This window comes from Lepidochelys kempii, chromosome 4 (genome assembly GCF_965140285.1).
Source record: "Lepidochelys kempii isolate rLepKem1 chromosome 4, rLepKem1.hap1, whole genome shotgun sequence".
Classification (NCBI taxonomy): domain Eukaryota; kingdom Metazoa; phylum Chordata; order Testudines; family Cheloniidae; genus Lepidochelys; species Lepidochelys kempii.
The window spans coordinates 10499455-10515763 of NC_136383.1; the positions used below are offsets into that span (position 1 = coordinate 10499455).

The 16309-nt window shown below is 43.9% G+C and overlaps 1 protein-coding gene across 1 annotated transcript; it reads right to left on the reverse strand.

Annotated features, from left to right (window-relative positions):
- Positions 1 to 1987: 1987 nt before the first annotated feature.
- Positions 1988 to 15777, reverse strand: EREG (epiregulin). Its single transcript, XM_073340362.2, has 5 exons — positions 15520 to 15777; positions 7094 to 7180; positions 6435 to 6558; positions 5437 to 5583; positions 1988 to 3662 (listed from the first exon to the last, which is right to left on the reverse strand). The coding sequence occupies exons 1-5, from the start codon at positions 15566 to 15568 to the stop codon at positions 3575 to 3577; spliced, it is 495 nt and encodes a 164-aa protein (XP_073196463.1). The 5' UTR covers positions 15569 to 15777; the 3' UTR covers positions 1988 to 3574.
- Between the last annotated feature and the right edge of the window lie 532 nt (positions 15778 to 16309).

Sequence of the window (16309 nt, forward strand, 5' to 3'; positions counted from 1 at the left end):
AATCCAATTCATGCTCACCTGAAGGCCAGCACAAGACTCCATGTACCACTTCAACCCTCCTGTATAAGTGATGTATATATGGTCCTATTTGTGCTGGTGAATTGTGTTTGCACTAGGGAGCTACTACCCCTGAATGGATCTTTGATGGCTCCCAGTGGAGCAGATTACTGTCATACCAATGAAAAAGGGCCACAGTAATTAACTTGCATACACTGCACTTTATTTGAGAAGGAATTACCCAAGCAGTAAAGGGTTACATTAAGCACATAACTCCTATGTTAGACATTAAAGAACTATACAGTAAGAGCTATACATTCCTCTTAGCGAGCCTCTCTTTCATAAACATACACAAACAGGCCCTGTGCTCGCCTCATAGAGTTCCTGCTTGGCAAACAGAAGTGGTGGTTACCAATTCTATGGATGACTTCTTCCCTCCAGGTCTGGTCTCCTCAGCCCTCTGGTCTGTCTTGGATTCCCTTGAGGCCAGGCCTCGGCTGCCTGGAAACCCCTCTGGTTACAGTCCTACTTGAGCCCACGGAGCAGAGTTTTGGCTACTCTGTCTAGCAGCGTTGCTTCTTTAAGTGTTAATTAAGGAATTGCCCCCAACAAGTCATTTAATTTGCTTGATTTTTATACTCTCTTTCCTCAAAGGGGTCACATGTCTTAAAAGCATGCCCAGTGGGCGTGTGATTACTAATTTTTACATGGTTAGTACTTTTGGAGGAGACTGCAGAGCGATGCCAACTGAACATTACCCCACATTCACTCCCTTATCAATCATTCACTTCAGCCCCCTGCGTGATGTCCTTCAACAGGGTCAATATGCCCCCCATCAGCCCATGCTCCATTCAGGACATTCTACACATGTTCTTTGCTTTCAGGTGGACTTATTTGCTGACCCAAAGATCAGTATTGATCCTACACGCAGCATGGAGCCAGTCAATTTCACCTCTGGTATCTGCCTGATGCTAAGAGGAGGATTCTTCTCCCAGAATCCTCTTTCGCAGTTCAGTCATGTCAAGCCATGTTCTAGCACCATTCGTTCAGTACGGCCACGCCAATTCGGCACCATCCCAACAAATTGCACTCTCAGTCTCTGTTAAGGATTTCAAGCTACCTGAAGCTACTGGTTAATAATGTAAAAGTCTGGCAAATTTTGGCCTAAATGGTTTGCAAAAAGTGTCACTCGTATTCACCAGAAATTCTGCATTAAAATTATTTTTTTTCTGCTAACACTAGTTGTGTCCTGTGCCCGTACTGAGTTTTGTGAAAGAGAAAAACCCAGTTTCCTAGCACCCCTTCCACTCCTGCTTCGTTCCAGAGAAGAAAGGAAATTTGGAGGTGAGGTCCAATCAGGGTAGCCAGTACAGTCATTGTCACCCCTGCTTTGAGTCCACCTGCCAGAGGAACACCAGGGCAGCAACACCAAAGCACAATGGGACTGAATTTGTTTCCAGTAAGATTTCACTCCCACAAATATGTCATTGGGTTGATGAAGCTACAGCTGAGCTTGATCAAGACTGTTGGGCCATCAGCTGCATCCCACAGCAGAGGGGAACAGAGGAAAGCAACATGCACACCCATTTTGAATGGTCAGTGGGACCCTGTCAAGGCTGAATCACCACTCTGTCACTCCAAGTGCAGAAGGTGGGGGCCCACAAGGATTTTAAACATTAATACTGGCCTCTTCAGGCTTGTATTGCACTCCCAAGGTTACAGCTTCTCTCTGACCTTGGCTTGGTAAACGCTGCCACCACCCAAATGCAAAAAAACAAAAAACAAACAAACCAAACCAAACCAAAAAACACCACACACCCCTTGGACCCAGGAAGGAGCACTTAGGAATTCCTCCCTGTGGGGTACCCTCAAGCCCCTTCAGTCCCGGCCCCCCTTCGGGGAAGAGCGGAGAAAGAAAACAAAAGAAATTAACTACCAGCTAATCAAACAATGTGCACAAACCTTTTAGGACACCAAAAATCCAATCCTGTTCTTAAAAAAGGTAAATTTTATTAACAAACAAGGAAAACATTACATCTGGAACTTTTTGCTAGAATTTAAAAGAACAATTCCAAAAACCAAACATCCAAAATAGCTTTCTTGGGGCTTCAGCTTAAAGGTAACAAGCAAATAAAAGCATTTGGGGTTAGCACAGAGGAGATCCACAAGCCAAAATAAAATATAAACCTGATTGTGTCTAACTAAACATTCCCTATCCAAATAATTTCTTCTAGGTATGGAAGGTTCATATGGTATAAGGTTCAAGGTATGGATGGTTCAAGCCTTATACAGCATTGCTGCTCTGTCCCTGCAGCCCAGAGACCAGACAAAGGGAAAGTTTCTTTCCCTATTTTAAAAAGTTCTATCTTCCCATTGGCTCTTTTGGTCAGGTGCTCACTCCTTTTCTTTTACCTGGGTGCTTGTTAACCCTTTACAAGTAAAGCAAGCAGAGAACAGACCAAGAGGGATTTTACAGCTAACTGGCTTGCTGGGTGTCCACCAAAGGGAGATACTCTCCACACCTTTAACCTGTGTGGGTCAGACTTTCCAGTGCTCAACTGGAAGTTTTGGCTATGCCTGCTAACTCTTTCTAGTGTGGACAAGGCCTATCCGGCAGCATGTATGAGGCTAACAGAACAGTTGCGTATCGGTCCCAAAATGCAAACTGAGTTGTTGTAAGGGAATGTGTGACTTAAATATTCTGAAGAAGAAGACAGTCCTCGCTATAAAGGACTGTGGTAATGATTGGTTGATTTACAATCTCCCCTAATTAAGGGGCAGCCAGTAGCCTGCCTAGAAAAGTAAGAGAACATCTTACACCTCCTTACTTTCCCACATGGGTGTCAAAATTGTGCCAGTAACAAGGCCTTCACTGAAAGCTGGATATTAGACCTCAGTTTAGTTTTGGTGAAAACCCCCCTGCATAGGTATGCAACATAACATGATGCAAATATATGACAATACACCCCCAACTACAAATTACCAATCAACATCTGACTGATTAGAGGAGCAACATTTCCCAGGGCCAGAGGTACTTTCCATGTTTTCATGTCTGATTATCTGAAACTTCCCTGAAGGCGAGTGCATGGATCAGGTAAACTGCCTGCCATTGTTACACCACATTCATTCAACCCAATTTAGAAGACTTAATTTTAAGAAGCATAAAGTACATTCATTATGTTCACATGAACAAATACAAAATTGTATTTTTTATTTTTTTTTAAAACAAAGTATTTTGGTAGGCCAGCTATTACTGGCAAAAAGCTTACATTTTTTATAAAAATATATATCTATGTATAATCCTACGTAGAGGTAGGATTTTTTTTTTTAATCTCCACATTGGATAGTATTAAATATTCAACATTAAAATAAAAAAATAAAAATAAAAACATTAAAAATGAGACATTCAAATATTTATACTAAAAAAAAAATCCATTTTTGACCTGTATATTGATTCTGATTAACACAAATTTAAATTGTTTTGTTTAGAACATATAAATATTAATAAAATAAGGTTAATATTAAATAGCTGCGAGCTGACAAATCCTTGGTCTGTGTGTGTTTCTCTCCCCCTTCACTAGGGAAGCAGTGCTGAGTTCTTCTCATGGACATCAACCTCCTTGTATTCTTGGTTGTTGGCTTGCCTCTCCTTCTTGTTTTGGTACCTGGAAATATTAAGATCAGAGAGGTTGTTAAAACGTTGCCTCCAGAGAAAAAGCAATGAAACGCATAACTGTGCCTGAATGAAAAGGCCACTTAGCAGCTCTAACACTTATTCCACTTCTCCATAGAAGCTTTCATCCTCCAAGGTGCTGAGCAAAAAACTTCCCTGTTCAACAAAGTACAAAAACGTTTTCTTAAATCCCATGAAGTGCTAGACTTCTGCTGGCTGGCTAGAGCTTATGTTCAACAACTGAACCAAGAAAATCACCAGCTAACCATTTCAACCATAGACCTGAATTAAACCACAATAGATACAACAAGCCTCCTGCATAAGTATTGACCTTTTGGGGGTTTGTTTCCTTTTTCTACGTTGTGTTAGGAGAGTGATGCCTCCATTTTAGTATTCTTACCCTTGGAATTTTTTTGAACTCCAGCAGATTGCTAGTAGTAATGAGAGGGTGGGCATACGTGCCCACAAAGAACCCACAGAATTTAACTGCAAACAGCACCCAGAGACTAGGTAAAACACCCACAACAGCCCTAGGTTAAATAATCTTGCTATTTGAAAGATCACATATTACACATTAGAAATTGTGTATTTAATACTGAGAAATCACATTATCCTCACCTATGCTATTCCTTTGAGTTGTAAAGTGCAACAAATTATGTTGTCTTGAGTTATGTTGGAACATTTCAGAGAACCCTTCTAGGGATAGAGAAAGATTTGCGGTCACCTAACCATCCATAGTTTGGGGAGGCTGCCTAAACTAGCATCAGAATGTAGTCTTCAACCCGGGAGTGCTGTGAACCTCCCTGTCTCAGCCATTCTGCAGTATATATAAAAATACCAATTGGCCTGGAGATGGATAATGTTGACTGCTGAACAAACATCCCATGATACCAAATGTATTAGATAGCTTATTAAAGAACAGTTGGTTTAATGGTTATGGTTGGACCAACCTGGTAACTAGATTAAGGTGATTATTTGACATTAACCCCCTTTTATCCTTTTTGCTTAGTTATTTTTTGCTTACTTATTGCTTGGTTCTTTTTGCTTAAGCATTTAGATTTTCTATATAAGTGGAAACCTGTCTGGTTTGGCTGTTTCGTCACCAGGAGTCAGAACCTGAGTAGTCTGGAGTAGATAACTGAGTCAAGTATCAGAGGGGTAGCTGTGTTAGTCTGGATCTGTAAAAGCGGCAAAGAGTCCTGTGGCAGCTTATAGACTAACAGCTTATGCGCCAATCAGTCTGTTAGTCTATAAGGTGCCACAGGACTCTGAGCCAAGTCTGACTCATCTAGTGGTGGTTCCATAGAACTGCCCCATATCCTTACAGAGAAGGGTGAGCCCACACTTCCTGCTGTCTGGATTGTGGGCATGGCCCCAGATGGTTTTCATTCTAGTTTTTCTCTATATTCAGTGGATAGAGCTGTGCCCTAGCAATGTGAGTCTATTGTTTGAACTAGTGCTATTCAGGATGCCAACAATGTATCATACATTTTAGCAAATACACAAAGTTTCATTTATGATCATGTAGCCAAAGCAAACATAATTAATCCACCCTTTTCAAAAGTAGTTAAGTCAATAAGCGCAGTGTAATAAGCATGCACGGTATCCGAAAAAACTTAATTTAATCAAGAAGAAAAAAAAAAATCTCAGTGTGACTTTTGTGAACTCCTCATCTGACATCTTCGTTAAAACCAAAGCTTTTCTCCTTTGCTGGAGAAGCTGAGTCATATTTTAAGAGCACACAGTAAAATAGGAGAGTGCCTTACCATTTGTATAAGTAGTATGTTGTAACCAAGATTGTAATGAGGAAAAATAGGATTAAAATAACGGTCAGTGCCAAATATTCTTTGCTCAGGTGCTGTTTGAGAAGTTCCGAATGCACACATCGGACCCCGGAGAAGCCTACATCACACCTGAAAAAACAAAGGAAGTCACTGTTATAGAAAGATACACCGTGTTGGTTTGAAACCCAATGTCAATATGGAAGACTATGGATGGGGAAGCTCCAGAAAATTTCCTGCAGAGAACAATCATGCAATGGCACATGCAAGACCAGATGATAACAGCTCCTTTCCATGTCTAATTTCTAGGATTGAATTGGTTTCTCAATAATCCCCATTGCTCTAGCATCTCTGGGAAGAGGGTAATGCCTTCATAAGATATCCAGGATCTTGGCCCTGCAGGGCCATGTGGAGGCAAAGCTCATAAAGAAACAATGGGCTGTTTGGCCCAAACCAGGCTTGGGAAGTCAGATGCTGTATGTAAAAGTTGTTGGGCACATTTTCCTCTTTTCCACTGGTGTAAATCCAGAGAGTTACTCCTCATTTACACCAGCGTAAGTGACTTACGCATTGCTGCAATGATTGACCAATGACTAGTTTAAGATCTGTACTAATGGGCCATCCTATGTGACTTGCCATTATTTTGGTTTTTCCCTCTCCAGGTTCAGGCTCCGATTCAGCAAGATATTTAAGCATGTGCCTAAGTTTATGCACACGCATAGTCCAATTGACTGCAGTCAGTTCAAACCACTGAATTCAAGTCCCATTGAAATCAAGGGGATTACTCATATGCTTAAAGTTTGACAAATGCTTAAATACCTCACTGCATCAGTGCCCTAAATTGCTTTTGATTTTCATGTGACAGAGTCTGAAAGCAGGTGACAGGTGAGATCAAAGCCAGTTCATGCAATTGCGTGCAATTCACATATGCACTCAAACTCAGGAAGAAATGGCAAAATGGTATTCTACAGATTTCCTCTTACCTACAGTAATGTTCGTCTAGGTCCACAAGGTACATGCACTGCCCATGGAAGCAGTAGTCTTGCATTTCAGCCTTGCATCTGGTTATCCCAACTTGAGCCACCCGCGGGTTATTCTCCGTCTGAACTGGAAGTAGATTTGGTTAATGTTTTGTTAGTCTTTTTTGCAACAATTTTGCCTGCATTTCTTAACCCTGCTCAGAGTTTATCTGTATCATTTGCATTTATTCTTATGAAACCTAGGCTAGGGCTGAAATTTTCAAAGCCAATTCCCATTAAAATAAATAGGGTTTAGGCAGCCAAACCCTTAAGATGGGCTTTGAAAATCCCACCCCAATTGTTTTTTCTATTGGGAATTCTGGATACAAGAGTAGCTATTTCAGTTGATACTGTACCACAGTGAATTGTTTTCTGAGGCATAATTATTTAACGCTCTCGGTTTAATAAAAGGCAATAGAGACTCAGGGTTGGATCCTGCCAGATGCTTAGTACCTTTTGGAACTCTTCTCAGCCCCAGCACCTTGCAGGCCCTAAAATATTAGCTCACTTTATTTTTAAAAGCGCTCAGCTCCCACTGAGAAAAATGGGGATTGCCAGACGCTGAAGACTTTTGCTGAACGGGCCAAGTCCTTAAAGAGGCAGTGTTAAAATGTCGTACTTACTCAGCGCTGTGGTACAGTTTTCCATTTCATTTGGTTCACATAACGGGATCACTGTTGTACCAAAGACAGCTTGCAATAGATAAAAGCCTATGGGACAGACAAATAACAAAAATTCCTATTAATGGCACCAAGAAATAAAAGTGGTGTTAGAGGAATCTCTTCTAGTTATAGTATTTGGAGTACTACTCAGTTTGAGAGATTTTCTTTACTTATTTCTGGAGTTTAATCGTAATCTCAACATAAACCTACTAATATAGCCAGAGAACAAATACAGGTATGGTCCTTAGGATCAACCAATCCAAACAGAAATATTAAAATGCAATAATCAATAATAAAACCACCATGTTGGAGGTCTATGGCCCCAATTCAGCAAAGTACATAGTGATAGGAATAGGATTAATTTAAACCTGTGTTTAACTGCTAGGTTCAGTAGGGATGAATTTAAATATGTGCTTAAATGCTTTGTTGAATTGGGATTCTATGAATGAGAAGGGGAACAGGATTTGACCCATGTTCTGACTGCAGCCTCAGTGGTATGAGCCTCACAGACATGAGTCCTGACTATGTAAAAATACATAAGCACATGCTGAAATCCCATGGACTTCAATGGAACTTAAGCATGTGTTCAGACACTTTGCCGATTTGGGGCCATGGATCTCACACTGATCTACATAAGTACCAAATGCCACACTGGGATGTACATACTCCATTGATGCAATAGGAACTTCTCACACAAAATTTGCACTCAAAATACAAGAAAGTTCATGTCTTCACTGCCATTTACCTTTTAAAGTTTTGGCTGATCTCCTAAATAAATTTGTTTTTAAATGCTAGGCTCCCATTCCCGGGGCTTGCCCAATTGAAGTTAATGGGGAGACTAATATTGTTAGAACTCATAAATCAAGCAAGACCAAAATAGGTCAAGTACTGAGGAGGAGTTTTAAAAGGCAACCCCCCAGATGCTGCGGGAAGCATTGGTGAGTCAGTAGATGGCACTCTTTCTGCTGACTCAGCATTGAACCAACACCCTGCTCTGGGGTTTAGGGGACACCATCTGCTCAGATGATGCCTGTGTGAAAGCTGGTCACCAAGGGTTTGATTTTGTACCACACACATGGTTATCAGGCCTGAGATCGCAAGCTAGATATTTGCTCATTCAAATGGCTAGTTAAATACTTAACTGGCCATCTATGCACATAAATATCCCATTTGTGCATGCAATCACATGTAGGTGGGGATCATCAGTGTTGCCTAATGACAGGTTTCAGAGTAACAACCGTGTTAGTCTGTATTTGCAAAAAGAAAAGGAGTACTTGTGGCACCTTAGAGACTAACCAATTTATTTGAGCATAAGCTTTCGTGAGCTAAAGCTCACTTCATCGGATGCATCACGAAAACTTATGCTCACGAAAGCTTATGCTCAAATAAATTGGTTAGTCTCTAAGGTGCCACAAGTACTCCTTTTCAGTATTGCCTAAGGAAGTCAGGCACTCAGTCACCATTGAACATCAATGGGTGTTAGGTGCCTAACTCCCTTCAGCGCCTTGGAAAATTCCAGCTGTATTTGCATGTGTATTGGTTTGTGAACCATTGAGAAATAGGAACAAGATCCCAGGAAAAGTGTGACTAGTCTCTGGCTCTGTAGTTTAAACTGGGTACATTTCCCTTCAGTTCACCTCCAGAAATCCACACAGTGCCGTATTGCTGACACAGAATGGCTGTTGCATTTGCATAGCAGAGGTGGCCACATGATAGCAATGAGGGGAAATCCTAGAGATACAGTTTGTAAAGCACTCTGGCGTCCTTCGAGTTAGAAGGTGCTGCCCCAGTATAGATTTCAGGTATTCCATCAATGGAATGTGCATCCCCGCACAGGTTTTGATACTAATCTTTACAAATATTCGGAAGTCCCATGATGAATAATCAATCTTTGCCCAAACTGGTCACGAAATCCGCTTTGCTAACACCTTTGCTGTGGTCACAAGCTAACCCGCTCATGAACTGTTTAATTGTCAGCCCCATTCCATTGCAGTCTGTAATTTCTGTCTTTGCCTTTGGGCTGCGAGCATCTTTCAACTTGTCAGGTCATGAGTGCCTAATGAAGGGAGTGTGCCTTCATAATTTCGCGATCATCCTTTTTATTAAACTTCCAGTTATTAGAAAGTTTCCTTATGTTTCAGCCACGTCAGTTCCAAAATGATTATGGACTTCCTGCTGCCACTCCATTTTATACTATTGCTAATAGGCTTCCCTTTTCTCCTTCATTTCAGTTAATGAGGCACTTCCAAGTGCTATGTATTTCACATGAACCATGGAGTCACGTCAATTCTGTCCCTCTTAAAATATATATTTGTCACTTTCTATTCTGAAACCCAACATTTTAATGAAACAATGAGACGATTACTCAGTTTACATCTTTATCTAGTATAGCTAGTGTAATGGGAAAAGTGGGCATAGATTCCTATTTCGCCGGGGGAAGCCATTGGAACAGTGTTATGTCACAGGAAACCAAACGGTTGTTTTTTTTTTTTGTTTTTTTTTTTAAAAAAAAAAACATTAAAAATATTCCAAATCAATGAAAATTAAATCCTGCCAGCATTACTCAGCCAAAACTCCCATTGCATGAGATGGGAGTAGGGAAGGGCTCCAGGTGGGCTTCCTTTACGAGGTGGGTTTTTCAAAGGCACAGAGTGTTGGCCATTGACTTCAATGGGACCATTTGACTGAGTGTAGCAGTGTTACCCCAACACATAGTGCTTTTGGGAAAAAAACAAACAAACAAACAAAAACAGAAAACCCCAAAACCTGACCTTTCAAATGAATTCACATTTAGAAACAAAGAGCCAGATCATCAGCTGGCGTCAATCGATGTTGCTGCATTTGTTACAGTAGAGCTATGTTTATTTACACCAGCTGAGGACCTGGGCCAAAACACAGACCAAATCCTGAGCTCCTTCCCCAAGTAAATATCTCCCTGGATGGGAGGTTTACCTGTACAAGATCCTTGACTCACGATGCTTGCCCCTGGTAGTTGGGTACTGATGCCGAGATTTTTAAGAGTGCTCAACGTTGGCCGGACTCTGCTCCCATTGAAATCAATGGTAGGGAGTGGGGTTTTCAAAAGCACCCCACTCACACTACTGTACCACAAGGGTAATGTTGAATGTATAAGTGTCAACTAACCCAACTCTCATCTCACACCCACAAAAATTCTGTGAATTTAAGAGACCAGCTTCACCTGCTCTCCAGAGAATAGCACAAGCCAAATTCTGCCTTATAGGTTCACACAGACAATTCCCACTGAAGCCAATGGGGGCTGTGCATATGTACCAGAAAGCAGAATTTAACCCAAGAGGCTCTAGATCCTTTGTAGACATTAGGCTCTTTTGGGTGAAAAAGAAAGGGTATGATTCTGATCTCATTTACACGACTGTAAATCCAGAATGACTCTACTAAAATTAAGAGATTTCTGATGTATTTATACCAGTGTAAATGAGATCAGAACCTGGCCTTACTAAAAACCCTAACTAAAGAGTTGGAAATCCCTGTATGTGCAAAAGCTGCAACTTTCTTTAGTCCTGAATGGTATACCAGGTGTCTCCTATCAACACTTCCCTTCAATGGGGCCCAGTACTGTCCATCCTGAGACAGTGAACACATGCATATTTAAGCAACAGAAAGAGACAAAATAAGCCAGCAATGTCAGAGCCCAAACTAAAACATGTCACTTGCTGCCTATGCAGAATAGCTGATGGGCTCCTGTGTTAGGTGATTGCAGATAGGTGGGGGAGAGAAGTTCATTACAAAAGCACAACATGGCAAGTACATTTTCAGATACACCTTTGTATCTTCTGGCATTAGGACAAAATTCTCCTCTCCAATCTGCACAGGGGATCTTTGTTGCACATTCTGGCCTTTTTCCATACACGCAATTCCCAATGACGTCAATGGGAGTGCAAAGGCGATCCGGGTGGTGGATAAGGGATCTGCATTGTAGATCGAAGCGGAGAGCCTTTCCCATAATGACTACCTGCAGGTGGCTGTTAATTTCACAACACACATGTGTCTATTGCTGCTATGGTGAGTGTCGAATGAGGATTCTGGGAAAGGTGGGGTCCTGTTTGTATTAATACCACTACCTTGATCAGTAAGCAAATACTGTTATCTTGTACTGCAGAGTGTAGCAAGATGGAGGGTATTTATTACCGATTCACTGGAATGTTACTTTTACATTTATTGCTGCATTGCTGGAATGTAAATGGAATGCTTTTTCCTGCTTTACGAAAGGTTAGCAGTGTCATACTTGCAGGCTGCCTTACTGGAATCTTAATGCTGTTGACCAAGTGTGGGGTGAAGAGAATCAGACCAAGGGTGGTATACCAGGGATTTTCCATAACAGATGTGCAATATGCAACAGCGAAAGCTCATGCTCAAATAAATTGGTTAGTCTCTAAGGTGCCACAAGTACTCCTTTTCTTTTTGCAGCTACCAAGAGTGGTCAGTAGGGTCTTAGGTAAAAGTAATTCTAATATGTTCCAATTACAATGGACCTGATTCTTAGTTATCTATGTCACATCCTTCCAGCAAATTTAAACCCATTTTAAGGCAATATAGGCCAATCTTTTTATTTTTGAAATAGTTTCTTAGATGTCATTTTGTCACTTCTCAGGTTTTACTTGTCATCAGTAATATATGAATTTAACATGGAGGAACATTCCTGACCATGGTTAGCAAGGTCACACGCCCCACATTTCAATACAGTACAAGAGAGAGAAAGCTATGCACACATAAATAACTGTGTGCAAGTGACTTAGCTGTGCAAGTTCCAAATGTACATTGTAAATCAGGTAGTTGTGTGGGCCCATCTAGTATTTGGGTGCATAAGTTAGGCTGGCACAAATGAGTGTGTTTTACCACTAAGTTCTGGGCCATGCTGTGTAGCAGTTTGTTCATGGAAGGCATAATTCAACTAATCGCTTCATTTCATTTGGGACTTGATCTTACACCCATTGAAGTCAATGGCAAAACTGCCTTTGACGTCAAAAGGGGGCAGGATTGGGCCCATTAAAAGTAACGGTGTATTTTATAATGTCCACGCTTAGGATGTGCTGTCTGAATTCCTCCCTGTGCACCTCTGGGAAAGCGTCTTTGGAAAAAGTTTCCACTGTCATCAGTGGAATGTGTTAATATATATGTTAATTAGCACATTTGCATATCATTACATTTGGATGTAGGTTAGTGGTGGAGATGAGCTAATCTTTTAATTCAGTGCAATTTGGTGCATCTTTAAGTGGGGATTACGGACAATCAAATTGAGGGCATTATTACCGTGACGCTGGCAGATCAAGTGCCAGCTCATCCCAATGCCACTCAGCCTCACTGATGGCTTACAAACATAGTTGTCTGGCTCGTCTCTGAGTTTGTATTGTTAAAATAGATATTAGAGTTATAAGAATGTGCTTAAACTTTATGGAATGCTTGTAGGATGCTGCATGTTATATCTGTATCCCATGTTATAAGGGAATGTTTAAGTGTTTGTTCTGTAACTATAAACACGTTTGCCAAGACTGTAAAACCACAGAGAAGCATTACCAAATGTGAAATAACCCCTCTTGTGGTTATCTCCTTCCCAACCAAAAAAGGCCTATAGACACTATGGACTGTGGAGCATCAGTAGACAAAAGACTTTGTTGATTGCTTCCCCACATCTCTGAAGCGGGTAGTGCACAAGCCCCCATCCCATCACAACTTGAATGCCAGAGAAGGGGGGGAAAATCCCTGTTAAGAAGGAATTAGTATCCCAATGCTGCTTGAAGTCTGAGAGGTGAAGAGTTCTAAGCATAAGCAAGGGGTCCCTAGCTGTTTAGCTTGGGTTAGCCCTAAAGGACATGTAAAGCTTCCATGTTATAGCAGCTACTATCATCATCTCTCAGCTAACGTCACGGTGATAATGCCCTCAATTTGATTGTTTAGCTGCTTTAACCTTATAAATAACATTTCTTTTTCCTAGTTAATACATCTTTTACAGGACTGGCTAAAAGTGTTGTAGGCAAAAATAAGCCTTTCTCGCAGGGCTGCCCAATCCATGCTAATGATTCCTTTCCAGGTTTACCTTCCTGAACACAAGTTCACCTTTACATTAGTGCTCTAAATCAGCTGAGAAATTGTTCAAGAGGTTTAAAGATTCTGGACCACAACTCCTTAGATCACAAAGGGCCAGACTATCAGACCCATACGCTCATCCAGGTAGTAGTGCCTTACTTCTAAAAGCAGCATCAAGGACTGACTGGGACAACCTCTGGGGGGAAGGAGCTCTTCAGTATGAATAAGAGGATCACACTGTGGCCCAAAGTAATTTCTCTAAATCGTTTTATAAGATTCGGTCATGAAATAGACTAGGGTTTAAGGGTGGCGGCCGGAAAGACACATCCCCTCCAAAACTAGGAATGTGGAGTAGATTTTAGGAGGCACATTCTTCTTCCATAGGCCAGAGTGAAGGAATCTGGCTCTTACTGAGGAGCATCTTACTTCCACTGAAGCCAATGGGTCCATTTGTAGAGTAGCGCACTATTCAGCTCGGTTTAACGTGGCATATCACAGTCTGGCCCTCTGTGAGTAAGGGTGGTCAAATCTAGCCTTTTTACTAGGGGCTTTTACGCATGCCAAAAGAGACATCGGTTCGCAGACATTTGCACAACACATTTCAATGTCATCCTTGTGCTGGAAACAGTCGATGCCCAGATCACAAAGGCCCATGGCTTATTTGTAACGTGTTGGCAAATAAGATGGTGGTATAATAGCTGGAATGTAAAGTGGCATGGAAGTACATGTGGAAAACAGAAACTGATGAGCTCATGCTGAAATAGGCTTGGCAGATGATGAAACAGCCGCTCTGTAATTAAGCATCTTTGCGAAGGCTCAAAAGCACTAGGTGTATGGTAACAATGTAATTCTGTTATTTAATGTCTCAATTAACAACCCATTGTAGACATTAAAATAGACTTTGGAATTACAGAGTAATGAATGGCGTTTTCAAACACTTTGGGCCCAACTCTGCCCTCAGATACCTGGGCACAACTCCCACTGGGCCTGATTCTGATCTTCCTTGCACCAAAGCTAAGTCATGCTCTTAGTTGGTCAGTTTGCAGCAATAAGCATGGGTCACCACTACCACTGCCCAGCAAAGGTGCAGTACAAGCATTTGTTATTGCTCCATCAACATGGGTCCCAGCTCTACAGATGCACAGGTTAGGCACCCATGGCTTTGCCAAATTTTCAGACATACACTGAATTTATTACTGAACTGAACTGCACTGCACTGAAAAGGTGAAGAACCTAGACATCAGGGGAAACTGGTCACCATTTTATGAGAAGAAGGCAGGCCCTTACCCTTCAGTCTGTCCTGGGAAAACCTCCCATTGAGGTCACTGAGAGTTAAAGACTGCAGGACCTTCTCTGAATGGGATGATGATTACCATATATAGAGGGTGGGATCCCACAGTCCTTACAGATGCAAAGCTCTCATTGAGGTCAATGGGAGTTTTGTCTTCATGAGACTGCAAGGATGGTCCTGAGATTTTAAAAGCCCAGCTTGCTGCTCAGATCCCAAGAAATAGAGAGATGAGGTGGGTGGAGAAACATCTTTTAGTGGACCAACTTCTGCTGATGAGAGAGAGAAGCTTTGGAGTCCAAGTTGGTCCAATAAAAGATATTTCCCCAGGAACCCCCTCTCTCTAATATCCTGGGACCAACAGGGCTACAGCTACCCTGCATACAAGAAATAACAGAACACAAAATTGTTTTTTTTCCCCTTAAGGGATTAATATTTTCTAAAACCATGAGGCAGCTGAAAGCAAGGGAGACCTTGTGGACACCTACAAGGGCCAGATTCGATACCCTCACCTGCCACCTTACTACCCAAGCAAAGCCACTGCTTTCCTTGGGGCCAGTCTCAGCCACTGATCAGTGCGGAGGACACCTGGCCCTAAACCTGCTAAAAAGCCTTGCCAGAAACCAATGAGGCCGGCGAGCCCGAGCCCGAGGCCGGCGAGCCCGAGCCCGAGCCCGTCCTTCAGCGACGACAGCCCTCTGCGATTTCCCCAGAGGGCTCCATTCAAAGCAGCCCCGCAGGCTCAGGCCGCCCGAGTCGACAGGACCTTCCCTGCTGCCTGCCATGGCGATGCAGAGGAAACCTGCTGGAAGGACGTGCAGAGACTCGCCGCCTCCCTTCCGGCCTCCCGTGCGCCACGGCTGGAGGGAGCCCGGCTCCGGTTGCCCGCTCCCACGAGGGGCAGCGGGGCACGCCCGGCAGGCGGGCAGGGCATGGGCAGCGGGCCACGCCAGAGCCTGCCCCCCACCCCCGGCTGCCCCGGGCCCCCGGCACCCGCCGCGGAGCGCTCAGGAGAGCCCCCCTGGGCGCCGCTTACCGAGGCAAAGCAGCGCGCTCCGCATCCTCGGGCAGCCACCGGCGTCCATCCCGCACCGCTCCGGATCCCGGGGGAGACGCGGCTCCGGCGTCGGCCACAGGCTGGTTGCAGCCCCGGCCGCCGCCGCCTCGCCCTTTATACCCTGCCCGGGAGGAGGCGGAAGCCGCGGCGTGGGTTCCCCATGTGACGAAATCCCGGGGCCGGCCGCGGAGGCTGGGGCCGGCCGCCCTGTCCCGCCGCCCCGGGGAGGATTGCTTCAGCGAGCCGGCTGTGCAGCCGCCGGCCGGCCGGCCAGGGAATCCCTCCTCCGCCCCCGGCTTCCCTCGCACGCCGCCGGGCCGGGTCACCGGGCGGGCCCCTTGCTCCTCCCAGCCCAGGCGGCGCAGCGCCCCGGGGCGCCAGGACCCCCCGCGCGGCGGGAGGGAGAGACCCTGGCCCCGGCCTAGCGCCAGGCGCGCCTGGCCCGGGCCAGAGGACCAGCCCCTGCTGCTGGGGTAGGCGAGAACCAGGCACCTGCGGCAGGGCAGGAAGGAAAGGAAAGCTTCCAAGGGCTGGAAATCAGTGGGCCAAATTCTGCTCTCAGTTACCCCCGGGTAGATCTGGAGTAGCTCCCCCCCCCCAGGCAATGGACTTATTCCGGATTTACAGGGTGGGAAATGAGAGCGGCCCACAGGTGGGGTGGCTGCAATCCTCCTCATAGGATCATAGAGGATCAGGGTTGGAAGGGATCTAGTCCAACCCCCTATTCAAAGCAGGGCCAATCCCCAATTTTCGCTAAATGGCCCCCTCA